The sequence below is a fragment of the Tachyglossus aculeatus genome, chromosome X1 (assembly GCF_015852505.1).
Source record: "Tachyglossus aculeatus isolate mTacAcu1 chromosome X1, mTacAcu1.pri, whole genome shotgun sequence".
NCBI lineage: Eukaryota > Metazoa > Chordata > Mammalia > Monotremata > Tachyglossidae > Tachyglossus > Tachyglossus aculeatus.
The window spans coordinates 89,905,030-89,924,774 of record NC_052101.1 but is presented as its reverse complement, the minus strand read 5'-3'; the positions used below and the strand labels follow the sequence as shown (position 1 = coordinate 89,924,774).

Sequence of the window (19,745 nt, the reverse complement as noted above, 5' to 3'; positions counted from 1 at the left end):
GCAGGCCAACTTTGTGAAAATTCCAATTCTCCACCTTTGACCAGACGCATACATAGTTTGTGGTTAAATTCCTGTTCCGTCTCGGGGGTTTATTCTTTTGGAAGCTTTTATTTTAAGAAGTTACACGTTACGGCTCGGACAGGCCGCAGCAGAGTTGGCTCTCCAAGAACAAGTTCGGGGAAAGTCCCTGAAAACGTTTTCTCTCCCAAGTTTAGGCAACACAAACACTGAAATGAACAACGGCGGGGAAGAGCTTCATCTAGAAGCAGTTTGAGTTCTGTTGCTGTTATGTAACAGGTAGAAAAATAAGCAAAAAGGTGGGGGTGGGCCGGAGAAGGAAGGGAGTCTCTCTTCAGCATTATAAGTAGGCACTGGCTCCTCGATGGGGTGTGAAGGGAGAAATGAACAAGCTTTAACCTTCCCATTCCCTTTGGGCTGGAGTACAAACGTTACTTCGAATCTCCAGTGGGTCACTGCCCCAGGGAGAGGAGCAAATTCCCAGTGGAATGGGCTGGGCTCTTCGGAAAAGTTGGAAGCCCAGCCCCAAATTACCAAAGCGAAAAGGAGTGCCAAACCCTCATGGGTGCCGAGATTGCAAACGTGGGAGACCATAGCACGACAGGCATTTGAGGTGAAAAGGGAGAAGAGAAAGGACGGGGGGAAGGGGGCGAGAGAAGAGAGGTAAGGCAGAGGGGAAGAGAAAAGGAAGGGAGGGGGGCGAGGGAAGGCAGGGCGAGAGGGAAAAGGCGGGGAGAGAAGGAAGGCAGGGCGAGAGGAAAAGGGAGGGGGGAGAGGAAAAAGGAGGAGGGAAAGAAAAGGCGGGGGAGCGAGAAAAAGGGGGGAGAACGGGAAAAAGGGGGGAGCGGGAAATGGGGAAGAGGGGAAGGGGACGGCGGAGGGAACGGAAAAAAAGAGAGGGAGAGGGAGGACGGTGGGAGCGGGGAAAAGAGGGGGAGGGGGAGGACGGTGGGAGCGGGGAAAAGAGGAGGAGAGGGATGGCGGCGGGAGAGGAGAAAAAAAGTGGAGAAAGGGCCGGGAAAAAGAGCGGAGAAAAGAGTGCGGAGAGGGCCGGCGGAGGGAGCGAAGAAAAGAGGTGGAGAGAGAAAGGCGGAGGGAGCTAGGGCGGGCTGAGGCAGAAAAGGAAGAGGGAGAGGGAAGGCAAAGAGTGAAAAGACGGGAAGAGGGTAGGCAGACAGAGGGCACAAAAAGAAGGCAAAGTTGGAGGGAGTTGAAGTGAAAGTAGCAGCAGGTGGGGGGGGCGAAGACTATGGGGGGGGGTCGTCAATCGTGAAGCGGGGCGGGCCTGAGGAGAAGCGACATGGGGCAGAGTAGTCGAGGTCGGGCCGAATTTCGAGTTCCGGGAGCGAAGGGTTGCGACGGGCTGGGATCCGAGGGGATTGAAGGGCGGCAGGGGTACGGTACTTCGGCATGTAGGGGCGAAGGCTAAAGCGGGCCCACGAAGGCGCCAGCACCGCCGACGGCGGGGGGGGGGGGGGGGGCCTGGAGGGCGGGAGAGGCCCAGGGCAGGCGGCCCCAGGTGGGCCGTAGTCTCTTACCTCAAGTGGCCGTCGAGTCCCTCCGCGCCGGGAAACCGTTCGGCGGGCGGACGGACGGACGGACGGCCGGCCCTCACGCACAAGACCGGCAGAGTGGCGGCGGGAGCGCGGGCGGGGCGGGGCGGGACGTGCGCGCTCCCCCCTACCGAACGCGCTCGAGTCGCGCGCGCGCGCGCGCGCCCCGAACCCCACCCCTCCCCGAAGCTAATTGCTCCGAAGCGGGTGCACGCGCCAGGGGAGGCGGTTTAGCCAATCACAGCCTCCGCGCAGAGCATCACGGGAGCGAGAGAGCTATAAAAGCCCCGGTTGCTATTTGTGCTCTTGAGTCATCCACCCTCGGGGAGGGGGAGCGAGCGAGCGAGCGTCGCCGGTTTCCGTTCAAGTTGCCACCTCTTCGCGCATGCGGGGTAGTCCGTTCCTTCCCCAGGCGCCTGCGTGGTGGGAGCGCCGAGCCCCGGGGAGTCGGCGCCTGCGCAGTGGGCGCTCCCTTGACAGGTTCGGGGCGGGTATGGCGGCCCCGTGGCTGGCCCCGGGGTGGCAGGCGCTGCCCTCGGTCGTGCTGGGCGCCCTGGACGCAATGGGGAGGGAGTTCTGGCAGGAGTGGGAAACGCAGGACATGCGGGTGACCCTCTTCAAGCTGCTGCTGCTGTGGCTAGTGCTCAGTCTCGTGGGGATCCAGCTGAGCTGGGGGGTCTACGGGGGCATCGTGACCGGCCTGTACCACCGCCCAGGTGAGGACCCCCCCCCCCCCCCTCCACACACCCTTCTCCTGGATCGGACCAAGGGGCGAGGCATAATGATGACAGCTCGCCTTAGAGCTGTCAATCAGCATCAATCGTATTTATCGAGCGCTTACTGCGCGCAGAGCACTGGGCTAAGCGCTTGGGAAGTCCAAGTTGGCAGCATCTAGAGACAGCCCCGACCCAACAGTGGGCTCACAGTCTAGGAGGGGGAGACGGAGAACAAAGCCGAACAGACTGACAAAATAAAATAAATAGAAGAGATAGGTACGAGTGAATTAATTAAATAAATAAATAGAGTAACAAATATGTACAAACATATATACATATATACAGGTGCATGGGGGGGTGGAGAGGGGGATGAGGGGGAGAGGAAGGAAGGGGCTCAGTGTGGAAAGGCCTCCTGGAGGAGGGGAGCCCTCAGTAGGGCCTTGAAGGGAGGAAGAGAGTAATGAAGCAAAAACACAGTTGGAGGTGAACCCTGCTTAAAAAGAAGGGGTTCGGACTGTAGGAGGCTTTCCCTCCCCCTGTTTCCTGCTCAACCACCTCTCCTCACTTCTTTGCGTAGGGGCCACTCTGTTCCTCAGCCAGGCTGCACTCTTATGCCCTTCCAGTCTGTAGTATTGCCCAGTGACACCAAGCCTGGAGACCTCCCATGCCCTCCTTTCCACTCACCCCGTGGATATGGCCTCTTCTAGTTTCCTTAAGCCACCACCCGGATGGAATCCATGGAGGAGTGAATTTGATCTGAACCCATCTTATCCGAATCCATGGAGGAGTGAATTTGATCTGAACCCATCTTATCCGAATCCATGGAGGAGTGAATTTGATCTGAACCCATCTTATCCGAATCCATGGAGGAGTGAATTTGATCTGAACCCATCTTATCCGAATCCATGGAGGAGTGAATCTGATCTGAACCCATCTTATCCGAATCCAACCAGAGAAGCAGCGTGGCCTAGTGGAGAGAGCCTGGGCTCTGGAGTCCGAAGGACCTGGGTTCTAATCCCGGCTCGGCCACTTGTCTGCTGTGTGACCTTGGGCAAATCACTTCTCTGTGCCTCAGTTCCCTCATCTGTAAAGTGGGGGTTAAGACTATGAGCCCCATGTGGGGCAGGGACTATGTCCAACCCAATTATCTTATATCTACCCTATCATTCACAACAGTGCCTGGCACATAGTAAGTGCTTAGCAAATACCACACATTATTATTATTTATATTTTCCTTAGTAGTAGTAGTAATGACATTTATTAAGTGCTCACTGTGGACGGAGCACAGTAACAAGTACTAAGACAATATATGGCAGAATCACATATGCTCCCTGTCTCCTTGGGAGTGCCTTAGACTCATATGACCTATCAGTTCCAACCTAGTGAGATTGCCAAGCCTGGTCCCCCACCTAACACCCTGAAATGTTATTTAAGCACTTACTCTGTGCCAGGCACTGTACTAAGCCCTGGTGTGAATACAAGCCAGTCGGGTTGGACGCAGTCCCTGGCCCACATGGGGCTCACGGTCTCAATCCTCATTTTACAGATGAGGTAACTGAGGTCCAGAGAGGTGAAGTGACTTGCCCGAGGTCACACAGCAGACAAGTGGCAGAGCCGGGATTACTACCCATGACCTTTTGACTCCCAAGCCCTTGACTGTCTTCCACGAACACTGACCTAGTTGACCTACTCCAGGCAAAGATTCCACAGGGTACCCTCTCTTCTCCTCAGGCATCATAATAGCCACTACCTCTTTCTGACTGGAGTTATTGATGCCTGTCTACTTGTTTGGTTGTCTGTCTCCCCCCTTCTAGACTGGGTAGGGACTGTCTCTATCTGTTGCCAAATTGTACTTTCCAAGCGCTTAATACAGTGCTCTGCACACAGTAACCACTCAATGAATACGATTGAATGAATGAATGAATCTGGCCCTATTCCTATTTTAGATCGAGGAGGCCAGAACGGTGGAGCTCCTGGTGGTGCTTCATTCTTCCCCACATGGTGAGTGTAAAAGCCTTTATCACCTCTTCCATCCCAGCCTGTTAGGGGCCTGTTCCTCCACTCTCTGCCTATAGACTCAAGAAGAAATGTTACGGCATGACTCCCATTTTTGTGCTAGTAAGTACAGCAATCAACTGAGCTGTTCCTGATCACGGAAACAGGAAAATCAAAGAGTTGCCTAGCTGTGCTTCGGAATACCCGTCTGTTTGCCTGGGGTGGGAGGTAGGGAGGGGTTAAGTTCCAGGTTACATTTATACATGATCCTCTTGTTTCATGGGCCTGGACAGCCTTCTCTGACTCTTAGCAACACTATTGAGCAACTACTGTGCGCAGAGCAGGGGTCAAAGAAAAGAAGGCAAAGGCCCTTCCTTGGCAGAGCTTGCAGCCTTAAACTGATGGCAATCAGTAGTATCATTTAGCATCTACTGTGTATAGAGCACTGTACTAGTTCTTGGGAGAGTCTGAGAAAATTAGTATGCCCAATCCCCGTCCTCAAGGGGTTTACAGACTAATGGGGAGAGATAGACACTAAAATCATTTTCAGAAGGAGGAAGGAAAAGTGGATGGATAGCTGAGTGAATGCTTAAGTAATAGGATATGTAAGATATGTTTAGAAGTGTCTTGGGTGGTGGTGAGTAACCATGTATGTGCGTAGTTCACTCGTGGATTCAGTCGTATTTACTGAGCGCTCACTGTGTGCAGAGTACTGTACCGAGGGCTTGGGAGAGTACAATACAGCAATGAAGTCACATTCCCTGCCCACAACGGGCTTACAGTCTAGAGTGGGGGAGGCAGGCATCAATACAAATAAATAAAATTACAGATATGTACATAGTTGGTTCTGAGGATATAATCTGGGGAGAAGAGAAAATGAATCTGGAAAGGGCTAGTGAAGGATATGTGATTTCAGAAAGGTTTTTGATGATGGGCAGAGTTATGGTCTGCTTGGGACTCTGTCTCTCTTTCCTCCCTCCCTCCTCCCTTCAGTATTTCACCGGGAGAGAATTGACCCCATGAGCCACAGGGTCAGAGGCTGAAGAGGCGAGGCAGAGCAAGTAGATGACCTTGAGAGGAACGTATTAGAAGTAATAATAGAAAAGACGCACGTGAGCTGTGGTGTAATGGGAGAAGGGTGACTGAATAGGAGGGAGAGAGCGGATGAAGTGCCTTTCAGCCAGTGGTCAGGAGTTTCTGCATGATGTAGAGAGGAACGAATAACCATCGAAAGCTTTTGAGGGGTGAGATGGGTGCGGAATGCTGTTTAGAAAAAATGATCCAGGCAGCAGAGATGGCCTCAAGTAAGAGGGCAGAGGCCGGAGACAGGGAAACCAGTGACAAAGCTGCTGTCACCGTCCACCCAGGATATGATGAGGAGTCAGTCAGTCACTCAATGGTATTGAGTGTTCTCTGTGTGCCGAGCACTGTATGAAGTACTCGAGAGAAGACAGTAGACTACGTAGACACCATCCCTACTCTCAAGGAGCTCACAGTCTAGGAGGGGAGATGAGGAGGGGAAGCAGCATTCATGCAATTCATTCAGTCATGTTTATTGAGCTCTTACTGTGTGCAGAGCACTGTACTAAGGGCTTGGGAGAGTACAAGATAACAATAAGCAGACACAGCCCCTGCCCACAACAAGCTTACAGTCTAGAGGGGGAGGCAGACTAATATAAATAAATAAATGACAGCTATGTACATAAGTGCTGTGGGGCGGGGGGTGGGGGTGAATAAAGGGAGCAAGTCAGGATGTCACAGAAGGGAGTGGGAGAAGAGGAAAGGAAGGCTTAATCAGGGAAAGCCTCTTGGAGGAGATGGGCCTTCAATAATCAATCAATCAATCAATCAATCGTATTTATTGAGCGCTTACTGTGTGCAGAGCACTGTACTAAGCGCTTGGGAAGTACAAGTTGGCAACATATAGAGACGGTCCCTACCCAACAGTGGGCTCACAGTCTAGAAGAGGGAGACAGAGAACAAAACAAAGCAGATTAACAAAATAAAATAAATAGAATAGATGTGTACAAGTAAAATAAATAAATAGAGTAATAAATACGTACAACCATATACAAATATACAGGTGCTGTGGGGAAGGGAAGGAGGTATGGAGGGGGGAGGAGGGGGAGAGGAAGGAGGCGGCTCAGTCTGGGAAGGCCTCCTGGAGGAGGTGAGCTCTCAGTAGGGCCTTGAAGGGAGGAAGAGAGCTAGCTTGGCGGATGTTGGGAGGGAAGGCATTCCAGGCCAGGGGGATGACGTGGGCCGGGGTTCGACAGCGGGACAGGCGAGAACGAGGCCTAATGGTGAGGAGATTAGCAGCAGAGGAGCGGAGGGTGCGGGCTGGGCTGGAGAAGGAGAGAAGGGAGGTGAGGTAGGAGGGGGCGAGGTGATGGACAGCCTTGAAGCCCAGGGTGAGGAGTTTCTGCCTGATGCGTAGGTTGATTGGTAGCCACTGGAGATTTGGCTTTGAAGCGGTAGAGAGTAATTGTCAGATTTGAACAGAACATAAGATATATAACAAAATGCAGTGGGGGTGGGGTGAGAACCTAAATAATAATAATAATAATAATAATAATAGTATCTGTTAAGTGCTTATTCTGTGCCAGGCACTGTACTAAGTGCTGGTGTGGATAACCCTTCCCCACAGCACCTGTATATATGTTTGTACATATTTATTACTCTATTTTACTTGTACATATCTATTCTATTTATTTTATTTTGTTAGTATGTTTGGTTTTGTTCTCTGTCTCCCCCTTTTAGACTGTGAGCCCACTGTTGGGTAGGGACTGTCTCTATATGTTGCCAATTTGTACTTCCCAAGCGTTTAGTACAGTGCTCTGCACATAGTAAGTGCTCAATAAATACAATTGATTGATTGATATAAGCAAATTGGGTTGGACGCAGTCATCATCATCATCATCATCAATCGTATTTATTGAGCGCTTACTATGAAGCCAGTCCCTGTCCCACAGTCTCAATCCCCATTTTCCAGATGAGGGAACTGAGGCCCAGAGAAGTGAAGTGACGTGCCCCAGGTCACACAGCCGACAAGTGGCGGAACTGGGATTAGAACCCACGACCTTCTGACTCCCAGGCCCGGGCTCCATCTGCTGTGTCGTGCTGCTTCGCTAACTGCTTTGGGGTTACAGACTCAAGTTCATAAATGATGTAGCCCACTGTGAGCCCTTTTAGACTTTTAGACTGTGAGCCCACTGTTGGGTAGGGACTGTCTCTATATGTTGCCAACTTGTGCTTCCCAAGCGCTTAGTACAGTGCTCTGCACATAGTAAGCGCTCAATAAGTACAATTGATGATGATGATGTAGCGGGGAGATGAGAGATTAGTCGGGGAAGGCTTCCTGGGGGAGATTTGATTTTTGTAGGGCTTGGAAGATGGAGAGTGTGGTGGTCTGTCAGATATGAAGGGGGAGGGAGTTCCTGGCAGGAGGGAGGACACGAGAGAAGGGTCAAAAGTGAGAGAGACAGGAGTGGACCACGGTAAGTCGATTTGTATTAGAGGAGCGAAATATATGGGCAGTGTTGTAATGGGAGAGTAGTACGAATAAGTAGCCGGGAGGAGAGCTGAGGAGTTTTTGCTTGATGCTGAGAGGGATGGGAAACCATTGGAGGTTTGGGAGGAGTGGGAAGACATGCGCAGAGTTATTTTTGGGCAAGAAAAATTACCCGAGCAGCGGGGTGAAATATGGTCCGAAAAGGCTCAGTTGAAACGCGATATTACGAGTCCTTAGACCAGCATGATAGAAGTTTGGATGAAGAGGAGAGGGTGGATTCCGGACAGGATCTGGTGGCTGATGGAATATGAGGGTTGAAGGAGAGGGATGAGTCGAGTGTATCAGCAAGTTTGCGGGCTTGGGAGAAGGGGAGGGTGGTAGCGGTATCAGCTAGTGATGGGAAAGTGGGAAGCAGCTTGGCCTAATGGGAAGAGCATGAGATTAGGAGTCAGGAGATTCTGCCGCCTGCCTGCCGTGCGACCTCGGGCAAGGCACCTAGCTTCTCTCTGCCTCGGTTTCTCCATCTGTAAAATGGAGACTCCCCGTTCTCCCTTCTCCTTAAGCCATAAGCCCCAAGCTGTACAGGGAGATTTGATTGAACTTTCTCTACTCTAATGCTTAGCAGAGTGCTTGGCGCGTAGTAAGTGCTTAACAAATGCCACTCTTAATAATATTAACATTGGTAGGAGGAGAGGGTTTGAGTGGGAAGATGAGGAGTTCGGTTTTGGCCTTGTCGAGGTTGAGGCAACAGTGGAGTAGAGATGTCCTGAAGGCAGTCTGGCCCAGGGGGTGGCCGTTGGGATGGAGAGGAAGGGATGGAGCCAGGAAATGTGCGGGAGGAACCCACAGGAATTAGCGACACCCTGAATATGGAAGTTGAAAGCGAGGGAGGAGTCAAGGAGGATACCTACTTTGCCGGCTTCAGATGGAGGAAGGGTGTTGCTGCTGTCGCCTGTCTGGAAGTCAGGACCTGGATTCCAATCCCGGCTCTGCCAATTGCTTGCTGTGTGACCTAGGACAAGTGGCTTAACTTCTCTGTACCTCAGTTTCCTCAACTGTAAAATGGGGTTTAAATACTTGTTCTCCCTCCTACTTAGACGGGTAACCCCATGTGGGACAGGTACCATGGCTGGCCTAATTAACCTGTACCTACCCCAGCACTTCCCCTCTCAGGGGCACACCCGGAGAGTTTCCAGTCCTCCACCCGTCTCAACTACGGGAGGGAGAGTCATCATCATCATCAATCGTATTTATTGAGCGCTTACTGTGTGCAGAGCACTGTACTAAGCACTTGGGAAGTACAAGTTGGCAACATATACAGTCCCTACCCAACAGTGGGCTCACAGTCTAAAAAGGGTGGGGGGGGGGGGTCTTTTAGAGTCAAATACCCTAATTATTTTTTATGGTATTTGTTAAGCACTTACTATGTGACAGACACTGTTCTAAGCACTGGCGTAGATACAAGATAATTGGATTGGACACAGTCCATGCTCCTCATGGGGCTCACAGTATTAATCTCCATTGAGAAGCAGCGTGGCTCAGTGGAAAGAGCACAGGCTTTGGAGTCAGAGGTCGTGGGTTCAAATCCCAACTCCATCACATGTCTGCTGTGTGACCTTGGGCAAGTCACTAAACTTCTTTGAGCCTCAAGAGTCAAGCAGAGGCCTACCCATTCCATTCCTAGCTTGGCCAGTGGCTAGCAGCGTGGCTCAGTGGAAAGAGCCCGGGCTTTGGAGTCAGAGGTCATGGGTTCAAATCCCGGCTCCGCCAACTGTCAGCTGTGTGACTTCGGGCAAGTCACTTAACTTCTCTGTGCCTTAGTTACCTCATCTGTAAAATGGGGGTTAAGACTGTAAGCCCCCTGTGGGACAACCTGATCACCTTGTAACCTCCCCAGAGCTTAGAACAGTGCTTTGCATGTAGTAAGCACTTAACAAATACCATTATTATTATTATTAGCGAGTGGAAGGCAATCTGCTACAGGTCAAAACTCACCCGTGCTGGGCAGCAGCGGCATGGGAGAGAGTCAAGGGTGGAGACTCAAGTTTACTGCGTGGAAGGAGGCGATGGTAAACCACTTCCATATTTTTACCAAGAAAACACTATGGCTACACTACCAGAAAGATTGCATATGGAGGTGGGGTGCTCTGGGAGCACCATAGCGTCCATGACATCATAGTGTCCATAGTGTCCATGACGTCACTACGGGTCAGAGACGGCTCGACGGCATAAGACAAGACAAGACCCCAGCGCTTAAAACGATATTTGACACACAGGAAGCACTTAACAAATACCCTTAAAAAAACAAACAAAAAACCCGTGATGGAAAAATTAGGTGGAGAGGATTTGGATTTGTAAGTTCAGTTTTCTGCATATTGAGCATGAGGTGTCCACTTCTGGAAGCGAGTGGAAATTTGAGATTGCGGTAGAGGTGAGAGGTTGGGGCTATCGAGATAGTGACAGCATCCCACGCTAGATCGTAAGCTTCTTGAACACAGGGATGTCTACTAATTCATTCAATCATATTTACTGAGCACTTGCTGTGTGCAGAGCACTGTACTAAGCACTTAGCACTGTGATTCTGCTGTATTCTTCCAAGGGCTTAGTACAGTGCTCTTCACACAGTAGGCACTCCAAATACTAGTAGTTGACTGATAGATTTGGAGAGAGCACGGGGATGGGAGTCAGAAGGACCAGGGTTCTAATCCCAGCTCCACCGTTTGTCTGCTGTGGGACCTTGGGCAAGTCACTTCACTTCTCTTTGCCTCAGCTACCTCATCTATAAAATAATAATAATAATAATGGTATTTGTTAAGCGCTTACTATGTGCAAAGCACTGTTCTAAGCACTGGGGAGGTTACAGGGTGATCAGGTCGTCCCACAGGGGGCTCACGGTTTTAAACCCCATTTTACAGATGAGGGAACTGAGGCACAGAGAAGTGAAGTGACTTGCTCAAAGTCACACAGCTGACAGTTGGCGGAGTCAGGATTTGAACCCATGACCTCTGACTCCAAAGCTCGTGCTCTTTCCACTGAGCCATGCTGCTTCTCCAATAGCATTTGTTAAGCGCTTACTATGTGCAGAGCACTGTTCTAAGTGCTGGGGGGGGGGGGGTACAAGGTGATCACGTTGTCCCATGTGGGGCTCACAGTCTTCATCCCCATTTTACAGATGAGGTAACTGAGGCTCAGAGAAGTTTAGTGACTTGCCCAAGGTCACACAGCAGACATGTGACAGTCTTCTAGACAGTCTTCTAGACTGTGAGCCCGCTGTTGGGTAGGGACTGTCTCTATGTGTTGCCGACTTGTACTTCCCAAGCGCTTAGTACAGTGCTCTGCACACAGTAAGCGCTCAATAAATGCGATTGATTGATTGATTGATGTGATGGAGTTGGGATTCAAACCCATGACCTCTGACTCCAAAGCCTGTGCTCTTTCCACTGAGCCACGCTGCTTCTCAATGGAGATTAATATTGTGAGCCCCATGAGGAGCATGGACTGTGTCCAATCCGATTATCTTGTATCTACGCCAGTGCTTAGAACAGTGTCTGTCACATAGTAAGTGCTTAACAAATACCATAAAAAATAATTAGGGTATTTGTTTAGCACTTAGTATGTTGCAAGCACTGTTCTAAGCACTAGGATAGATACGAGTTAATCGGGTCCGACACAGAGCCTGTCCCACATGGGGCTCAAAGTCTAAGTAGGAGGGAGAACAGGTATTGCGTCCTCATTTTACAGTTGAGGAAACTGAGGCACAGAAAAGTTGAGACTTACCCAAGGTCACACAGCAGACAAATGACGGAGGCAGGATTAGAACCCAGATCTTTTGATTCCCAGGGCTTTTCCCACTAGATCACTCTGCTTCCCCAGTTGGGGTAGCCCTTTAATACGGGGCTACCCCACTATTGGTCGCAGACTAAAATTTTAATGTTGAAGCGTTCAAGCAGGAGACACTGTACCAATGTTGGGCTGAAGATGAAAATAGAAAATTAGAAGCAGAAAAGTCTGAAATACTTGTCAGCAACATTTGTTAAGTGCTTATAGTCGATCATTGGTGTTTATTGAGCTCTTCTGTGAACAGAACACTATACTCAGCACTCGGGGGAGTCCAGTTCAACAGAGCAGACACATTCCCCGCCCACGACAAGCTTATAATCTGTGCAACGTAGTGTGTTAAGTGTTGGGGAGAAAAATAAGGGCAGCCAATTCAGACTCCATCCCTGGGGCATTCAGTCTAAGTAGGGGAGGGAGAGGCCTGTAAAACAAAAGAATAACAGACATCATTTTTTAAAAAAGCTAATTTTATTGTTCAACTTTATCAACAGTGAAAAATAGTCGAAGTATTAGGAGGGGCCAGGCCTCAGAAGACTCTCCTCTTCAGGCCAGTAGTGGTGCAACCTTCCCAACTTCCTTACAGTTGGGGAGATAGGTTTGGCTACCTTAGGTGTCAGGCCGGAGGGAGGGAGGCCGGTCTGGACAGCGGATCATCCTCGCTCTTCACATGCTGGCGATTTGAGTTGGAGGTTAAGGAATGACAGGTCAGCTGAGTTTAGGCACGAAGCCTAACACAGATGTTGTCTGCTGGCGGGATGATACGAGTGGGCCCGGAAGGAGAATCGAGAGAATGGGCTGAGCTAACAGAATGAGAGAAACAATGAAGTTGGTTTCCTGGCTGATCCTCAAGCTTGTCCTTTTCCAGGGGTTCCTGAGAGACCTAGGGCCATAATTAGAAAGGGAACGGTAGTTTATGGAGAGGAGATAATGGACTATCTGTCACAATTGTCCCCCGCAGTTTAACCCAGAAACGGGGCAACCCTTCAACGTCCTTCTCCCACGCCGCAAAAGATGGAGCCCCAGAAGCTGTCGGTCCCAGGGCTTATTTGGTACCGTTCTGAGCAGTGAGGTCCACCAGGGACAATAGCCCTGAGTTGCCCTAACTGAGCGGCAGCCCTGTGAATGGATTATATCATAATAGTAATAATAATGATGGTATTTGTTAAGCGCTTACTGTGTGTGAAGCACTGTATGACACGTCAAGCATGGTGTCTATTCACAAAGGTCCTTTTTTGATCACAGTAGGTAATAATAATAATGATGGTATTTGTTAAGCGCTTACTACGTGCCAGTCACTGAACTAAGCGCTGGGATGATTACAGGCAACTCGGGTTGGACACCGTCCCTGTCCCTATTTTACAGATGAGGTAACTGAGGCACAGAGAAGTGAAGTGACTTGCCCAAGGTCCCACAGCAGACAAGCGGCGGAGCCGAGATTAGAACCCACGTCTTCTGACTCCTAAGCCCGGGCTCTTGCCACTAGTCCATGCTGCTTCTGAGCAACGTTGGAGGAACAGAAGGGTGAGACGTGGACAACACAGCAGGGTTGTCTCTTTCCACAAAGCCACGCTGCTTCTCTGTAGAAGAAGAAAAGAGTTTTATCTTCTCTACATCGTCTTTGTAGATAGTAATGCAAAAACTGCAGTTCCCGATCCAAATGCTTTCCTTTCTCCTGAGGTCGTTAGACCTATTTGCCTTGGACATCCAAAATGTTATGAGTGGAGGGTGAGTCCTAGACTGCGTGCATGAGTTAACGAAATGGCAAGCACACCTCACTGGCTCTGCCCCAGCCCTGGAGGTACAGATCCAACTGAGGGTGAACCTAGGGAGTCTACGTAACAGCCCTTGACCCGGAGGAAGCCAAAATGATTGCAGAGCCGACTCAGAGGTTCGCATCTCCTCTAAGGTAATCCTTTTCTGTTGTCTTTGGAACCTCCCAGGATAGAGAAGCAGCATGGCCTAGTGGATAGAGCACACGCCTGGGAGTCGGAAGGACCCGGTTTCTAATCCAGGCTCTCTGCCTCTGTTACCTCAACTGTCAGATGGGGATCAAGACGGTGAGCCCCAGGTGGGACAGGGACTGTGTCCAACCTGATTCGCTCATATCGATCCCAGTGCTTAGTACAGTGCCCGGCATGCAGTATGCACTTAACAAACACCACCACTATTATCGTCGTCATATATTGTTGTTGTGTTTGTTATGTGCTTACTATATGCCGAGCCGTGTTCTAAGCACTAGGGTAGGTGCAAGCTAAGGTGGACACAGTCCCTGTCCCAGTCTCATTATCGTGGGTCTCCCCGGTTTGATCTGGAAACTAGGCCAAAATGGGACCGACCCTTAGGGGAAGGAAGGTGAGACATTTGTCCAGGCATATTCTATCACTGTGGGAGGACCCGCTGGGTGTTAAGAACTTTTTATTTGCTTTTTAAAGGAACCCTCTAGCACTTGAAAATGGCAGAAGTAGAAGGGAAGGTTCAAATCTGTGGACATGGCGAAACTAGCTGCCCAGAAAGCGGACTAACTTTGATTAAGGCTAGAAAGTATTCACCACTACTACAGTAAATCCTTTTATTCAAGTTTCCTGCACATCTGTGACAGCCTTACATACAAAAGGTGATTGGACTCGGAAATTAATTCGGGGAGGAAAAGGGTAATTTCTCCCTTACCCCTTCTCCTCCTTGTTCCCCCTTCCTCCCAACCCCCCACTTTACCCCATACTTCGGTTGGGGCTCTAAAGGAAGAGCCTAAGTATTTGAAAAGAAAAGAGCTCGGTGAGTAGAGTAATCCAAATTCTTCCTCCTCCCAGAAATTCAACCATTGGCCACATAGTACCTAGCCTTCTGAAACAAGTAACGTTCTCAGGCCTGGGTTACGGCTCACTTCCTTAGTGCTATATCCAATCTTTACATAACTTGCTCTTTATATGAAGACTAGGGTGTGGGAGGCAGGCTAGCTGAAAAGTAGCGGAAATTTTTTAGCACATGTAGCAAGCCAGGCTCTGTGCCGTAGTTGGCAGCTCCGTAAGTCGGAGGGCGTAGATTTCTGGGAACTAGCCCTTTAAAATCTCGTTTTACTCCTTGTGTAGCGCGGGCTGCCATCCCGGGAAGTGAGGCCCGCTCTGCTTGCTACTGGATCTCTTCACCAGTTTCTATGCTTGTAGCCACTCCGACCCAAGAAGCGTGGGCGCCCGCGTCTCATGGCCGTTTCCAGCGGTAGCCACGCTCGTGCTGATCTTGGACCGTTTCTGCTTTCTCTTCCCGATTTTTCAGGGAAGCCTCCGAAAACGAATCTCTCAAAACCCATCGAGAATGACCAACGGGTGGGCGAGCAGCCCGCGCTTCCGCTCCCAGGAGTCACCTGCCCGACGAATTCTGGAAAGGCTCTCTAGGATGGATCGATGGACTTCTGCCATCCTCTGCTTGCCCCACCTGCCTCATGGGCATATGGACCTTGCTTAGTTCCGTGATGCTGGAAACCATAGATATTTGCTGGCTTGTGGTGTGCATCTGGGGGAATAGGAGTGATGAGATAGTGTGGGAGGAAAGTGGCCGGAGCAGCCTTGTTCTAAGAGGGGTCTCCTGGGTTTCTCCCTCAGGCTCCTTTTTTTTTAAAAAAACAACAACCTTTTTCCCCCCAATGAGAAGAACAAGTTGTCTCAGGGCAGATCGTGACCATGCGGAAGATGCTTAATGTGCTTACCGCTAGGCCTTACCATCATCCCTCCTTTACTTGATGCCGTTAAGGAGGGGATGTTCTGTTTGAGGCTAGGGGGCTGCCCCAAGGAGTCACCACTTTCACAACGCTTAACCATCCTCCTAAACTGAATGACCCCTTCTAATACATGCCCTGACCACAGCCTGCCGGGTCTGGTCACGGGGGACCAATTTTTGCTCCCCTGGTGGCAGTCATCCTAGACCTGACCCCGACCTCCACCCCCCGCCAAATAATGGAGCAGGGAGGGAATACTGTTGGAAAGGTCCACGAGCCCAGTGCTCTTTATCTTTCCGTCCCAATTCTGCCCCGTTCAGGGAAAGAAATAGTCTGAGTAATCTAATGAGTAATGTAACATTACTATTGCTGTAACAGATATTTAAAGGAAAATATTTACCCCAAAATGCTGATGCTAGTCTGTCTTTATAGCAGATGTTCTCTGCGCCCTGCCGCAGACTTCAGGCATGTTGAAAGGTGCTTCGGGGCTTCCTTGCCGTCTGCCCATCTCCACTACTGCAGTGTGCCTTAGAAAGAGACCATGCACAGCCCTGTGTTCACTGACAAAATTGTCTCCTTTAGAAGCCTGGAGATAAAGGAATGGTGCTGGTATTGGTGTTTGGCAATTGAGAGAGAGAGAAAGAGTGTTATTACCATTTTCCAATGGGAACTAATGAGGTGAGAACAAACCAGACAGTCCTAAACACAGGACTGAGGAGTACCGTTTGGTGACTTGTGCAGGAATATTGGGGGCAGAGAGGATGAGCACTGCAACTCTTCCCACCTTGTGAACCTCAGCCAAGTATCATGACTCCTCCATTCTGCTCAATGGGGATGAGCAGCAGGAGTGCAACTTTTTTTTTTCCATTCCGAGTGCAGGGGCAAATCTGAGGCATAGTGATCTGGGGACAAGGCTCTGAGAGGTAAATGCATCACTCTCCCCCTCTTTCTCTCCCTCCTCCTGCCTCCCTTCCTTCAGACTCTTGTGGGGATTCAAAACCCTCTTAGCTGGACCTGTTGTGGGGCAGATGAGAAAAGCACACAACCTGGCGGTACCAGTGTCCAGTGGAGGGTGAGGGAGCCCTCTGTTAGCTACCAGATGACCAACTGCAAAGTCCAGAGTGGGTGAACAGAGCCCATATCTGGCTTTGGGTATGGGCGGGGAAACAGGAGGAGCCCCTGGACCACTTGCCAGACGGCATGGCTAGGGAGCTCATGCGACCACCAACGGAAGGAGGGGTGAGATAGGCTCCAAACTCGCTTCCAGAGCCCCTGCCGGACTCCAGGGCTGAGAGGAGCCTCTGACACAGTCCTAGAGCTTGGAAGGGGAAAAAGGAATGCTACTGTAGGGATTTAGGGGCCAGGTTGGGAGCGGCTCCTGGCCAGCTCTCTCTAGACTGGAAACTCTTTGTGGGCAGGGATCGAGTCTATCAGTTCTGTTCTATTGTATTTTCCCAAGTGCTTAGTACAGTGTCCTATGCACAGTAAGTGCTCAATGGATACCACTGACTGAAGAATGTGGAGCCACCATCTTGGCTCTACTTCAGGCCTCCATCTAGCTACAAGGCAAAGCGTGCTAGTTTGTGAGTGACCAAAAAGCTGTGGGAATGAAGCTTATGGTGCTGTGACTCATCTCGTGGGGATGTCACCCCTTTGTCCCTGGTGCCCTTGAAGGACAAGCCGAGTTGCAGGTACCGGCTACTGCTACGCGTCCTTTTGAATCCTTGCTGCCAGTTCAGTTCAGCAGTGGCTTGTCAAAGCCCGAAGAGTGGGCTGTGGAACATGAGCAGTGGGTACATTGACCGTTAGGGCAAAGGACCTTTGCTGTGTGCTAATAAATGGTATTCTTGTCCCCTCTGTAGGTGACAACTGGCAGGGAGAGGCTGCCTCAACTGAAAGTGAGGACCCTAATCTGTGTAGTGCATGAGGCAAATAACTGTTTCCTAAATGTCTCCTAACTTCATGGTCTCTCCTAGGGAAAGAGGAGGGACCGTGAAGTTAGGAAACAGTTCGTTTCCCTAGGAGAGTGATAAATTGTTTAGCTCATCTTCCGGAAAGGAGACTGATCAATAAGATAGAGGGAAGTTAAATGATCCTAACCAAATACTACATTGCCCACCAGTGTCCGAGGCAATGTTATTCCTAGGTTGGGCTCTGCACAGCCAGTATTGGGTAGGTAGGGTCCAAGATAGCAGCCATCAAGGTTTGTCAGGCAAAGCAAATAAGTCATTTGTGACTTGAAAAAAATTCTCTCCACCCCTTGTGAGCCAGTCAAAGCCTCATGCTGAGTCGGGCAGAAAAGAACACAGCAGTCTTCACGTCTATTTTTCCCCTGCCCCATATTGCAGAGAGATGTTCCAACATTTATTGAGTCTTCCCACCGGCAACGGGGCCCTAACGAGGATGCGTGACTCATGTCATGGCAGTGGGCAGCAGCAGCAGCCTCACAACAGATGGTGTTGGACTTTATATTTCCAATTTTTATTAGCTGTGGCCCACAGTGATTCGTAAAGCGGAAGGCCAGTGTCGACGTGCATGACTGCATTAAAACGCTACTTCTATTAAATGAATGTTTGGAGGAAAAACATGACGTGGTCTAATGGAAATAGCACGGGTTTGGAGATCAGGAAGCCTAGGTTCCAGCCCCAGGTCTACCATCGACCAGCTGCATGACCTCGGGTAAATCCCTTAGGTTTTTCTGTGCCTCAGCTTCTCCCACTGTAAAATGGGGAATGATGCCGCCTGTCGCCTCCCTACCTCACAGGTGGGGAGTGAGGACAAAATAAGAACCGGTGTGAAAGTACTTCGATGGAAATACTTCGAGTATTTTGTACAGGAGCCCCATGTGGTCTCGGACATTAAGGAATGGACTGAGGATTGTGGCCTTGGAAGGATCAAAAGGAAGTTGGGAAGTAAAAGACAAGGTGAAGGGAAAGGCTTGTGTGTATGGTGTAGTGGATAGAGCACGGGCCTGGGATTCAGAAGGCCGTGGGTTCTAATTCCGGCTCTGTCACTTGTCTGCTGTATGACCTTGGGCAAATCACTTCACTTCTCTGTGCCTCAGTTCCCTCATCTGGAAAATGGGGATCAAGACTGTGAGCCCGATGTGGATGGGGACTGTGTCCAACCCAATTTGCTTGTATCTACCCCAGTGCTTATTACAGTGCCTGGCACAGAGTAAGTGCTTAACAAATAACACAGTTGTTATTATTATTATTATTATTATTATGCACACCTGTCAGGAAGAATCACTTCATCCTTATCTGAAGGATGTCATAGGAACACTGAACCTAGAGTGCCACCCTGGGAAAATATAGGTGGGACCCCAGGTTAGACTTAGCATTTCAGTGGCAAAGCGTTTTGAGCCATTTTAGCTCACCTCTTAATAATGGCATTTCATTCCTCGCTAATATCGGATCGTGTATTACAATTTCAGACTTGTACTTGTCCATTCATCGAGTGATATGATTCAATAAAACCTATCACAAGTTTCTGGCATATTTTGTCCTAACACTGTTTTCCTTTTTATTTTTTTTTTCTGCTATCTAAATTCAAAGCATTGTGGGGGCTGGACTGCATCATCAGTCCACTTGTAAGCCACATTCAACTATTCTAGATTTCTTTTTGAATATCAAGACATTTATCTGCCCACATACAACCACAGCCAGACATTCATCTGCCCACCTACAATATAATCTGAAAATAATGTTCTTAAATTTTAGCAAGTTTCAGCTGTGAAACCAGCTTTTTAAACATGTAAAGTGTCAGTCACATAATTCAACAGAAAAGTGTTTCTTCCAAATGGCAAAACAGAGAAAACACTAAGCTCCTTTTGAGTAGGAGCCCGTGGTTTGAGAGGTTGAGCCATTTTTAGCAATATTTTCCTATTTTAAAATAAGTGCAACAAAAAGCCCTCCTATTACCCCAGCTCAGAAGTTTCCTACTTGAATCACAGAGAAGCTGAACACTGTTGCCATCAGGGAGAAGTGGTTTAATGGGGAAAATCCTCTCCTGCCCCACAGCCTCTGGCTCTCCACCTCAAAGATCCCCCTACATACACATACGCCTACCTTCCACACTGTGGCCCCAATCACAGCCGACTTTGACTGCCAGCTATTTTAGGGGGACATCTGGGAATCAGTTATATTTTATATCAGTGGAGACCCTCCCCCCCCCCCCACACACACACCTCCCCACAAGTCTAGCGGAGAAGACAGCACTACCATCCTTCCCGTCTCACAAGCCCGCAACCTTGGTGTCATCCTCGACTCCGCTCTCTCGTTCACCCCTCACATCCAATCCGTCACCAAAACCTGCCGGTCTCACCTCCGCAACATCGCCAAGATCCACCCTTTCCTCTCCATCCAAACCGCTACCCTGCTGGTTCAATCTCTCATCCTATCCCG

The 19,745-nt window shown here is 49.8% G+C and overlaps 2 protein-coding genes across 3 annotated transcripts in view; one reads left to right on the top strand and one right to left on the bottom strand.

The window, feature by feature from the left end:
* RHOA (ras homolog family member A) overlaps positions 1 to 1,646 on the bottom strand; it is a 68,940-nt gene extending 67,294 nt beyond the window's left edge. For both annotated transcript variants that reach the window (XM_038772662.1, XM_038772660.1), the window contains exon 1: positions 1,557 to 1,646. The gene's annotated coding sequence lies outside the window, so the exon portion shown is untranslated. The remainder of the gene's footprint in view (positions 1 to 1,556) is intronic.
* On the top strand, positions 1,319 to 18,837 carry TCTA (T cell leukemia translocation altered). Its single transcript, XM_038771718.1, has 4 exons — positions 1,319 to 1,430; positions 1,563 to 1,715; positions 1,940 to 2,287; positions 14,901 to 18,837. Exons 1-4 carry the CDS (start codon positions 1,319 to 1,321, stop codon positions 15,017 to 15,019), a joined length of 732 nt encoding a protein of 243 aa, XP_038627646.1. The 3' UTR covers positions 15,020 to 18,837.
* The last annotated feature ends 908 nt before the right edge of the window (positions 18,838 to 19,745 follow it).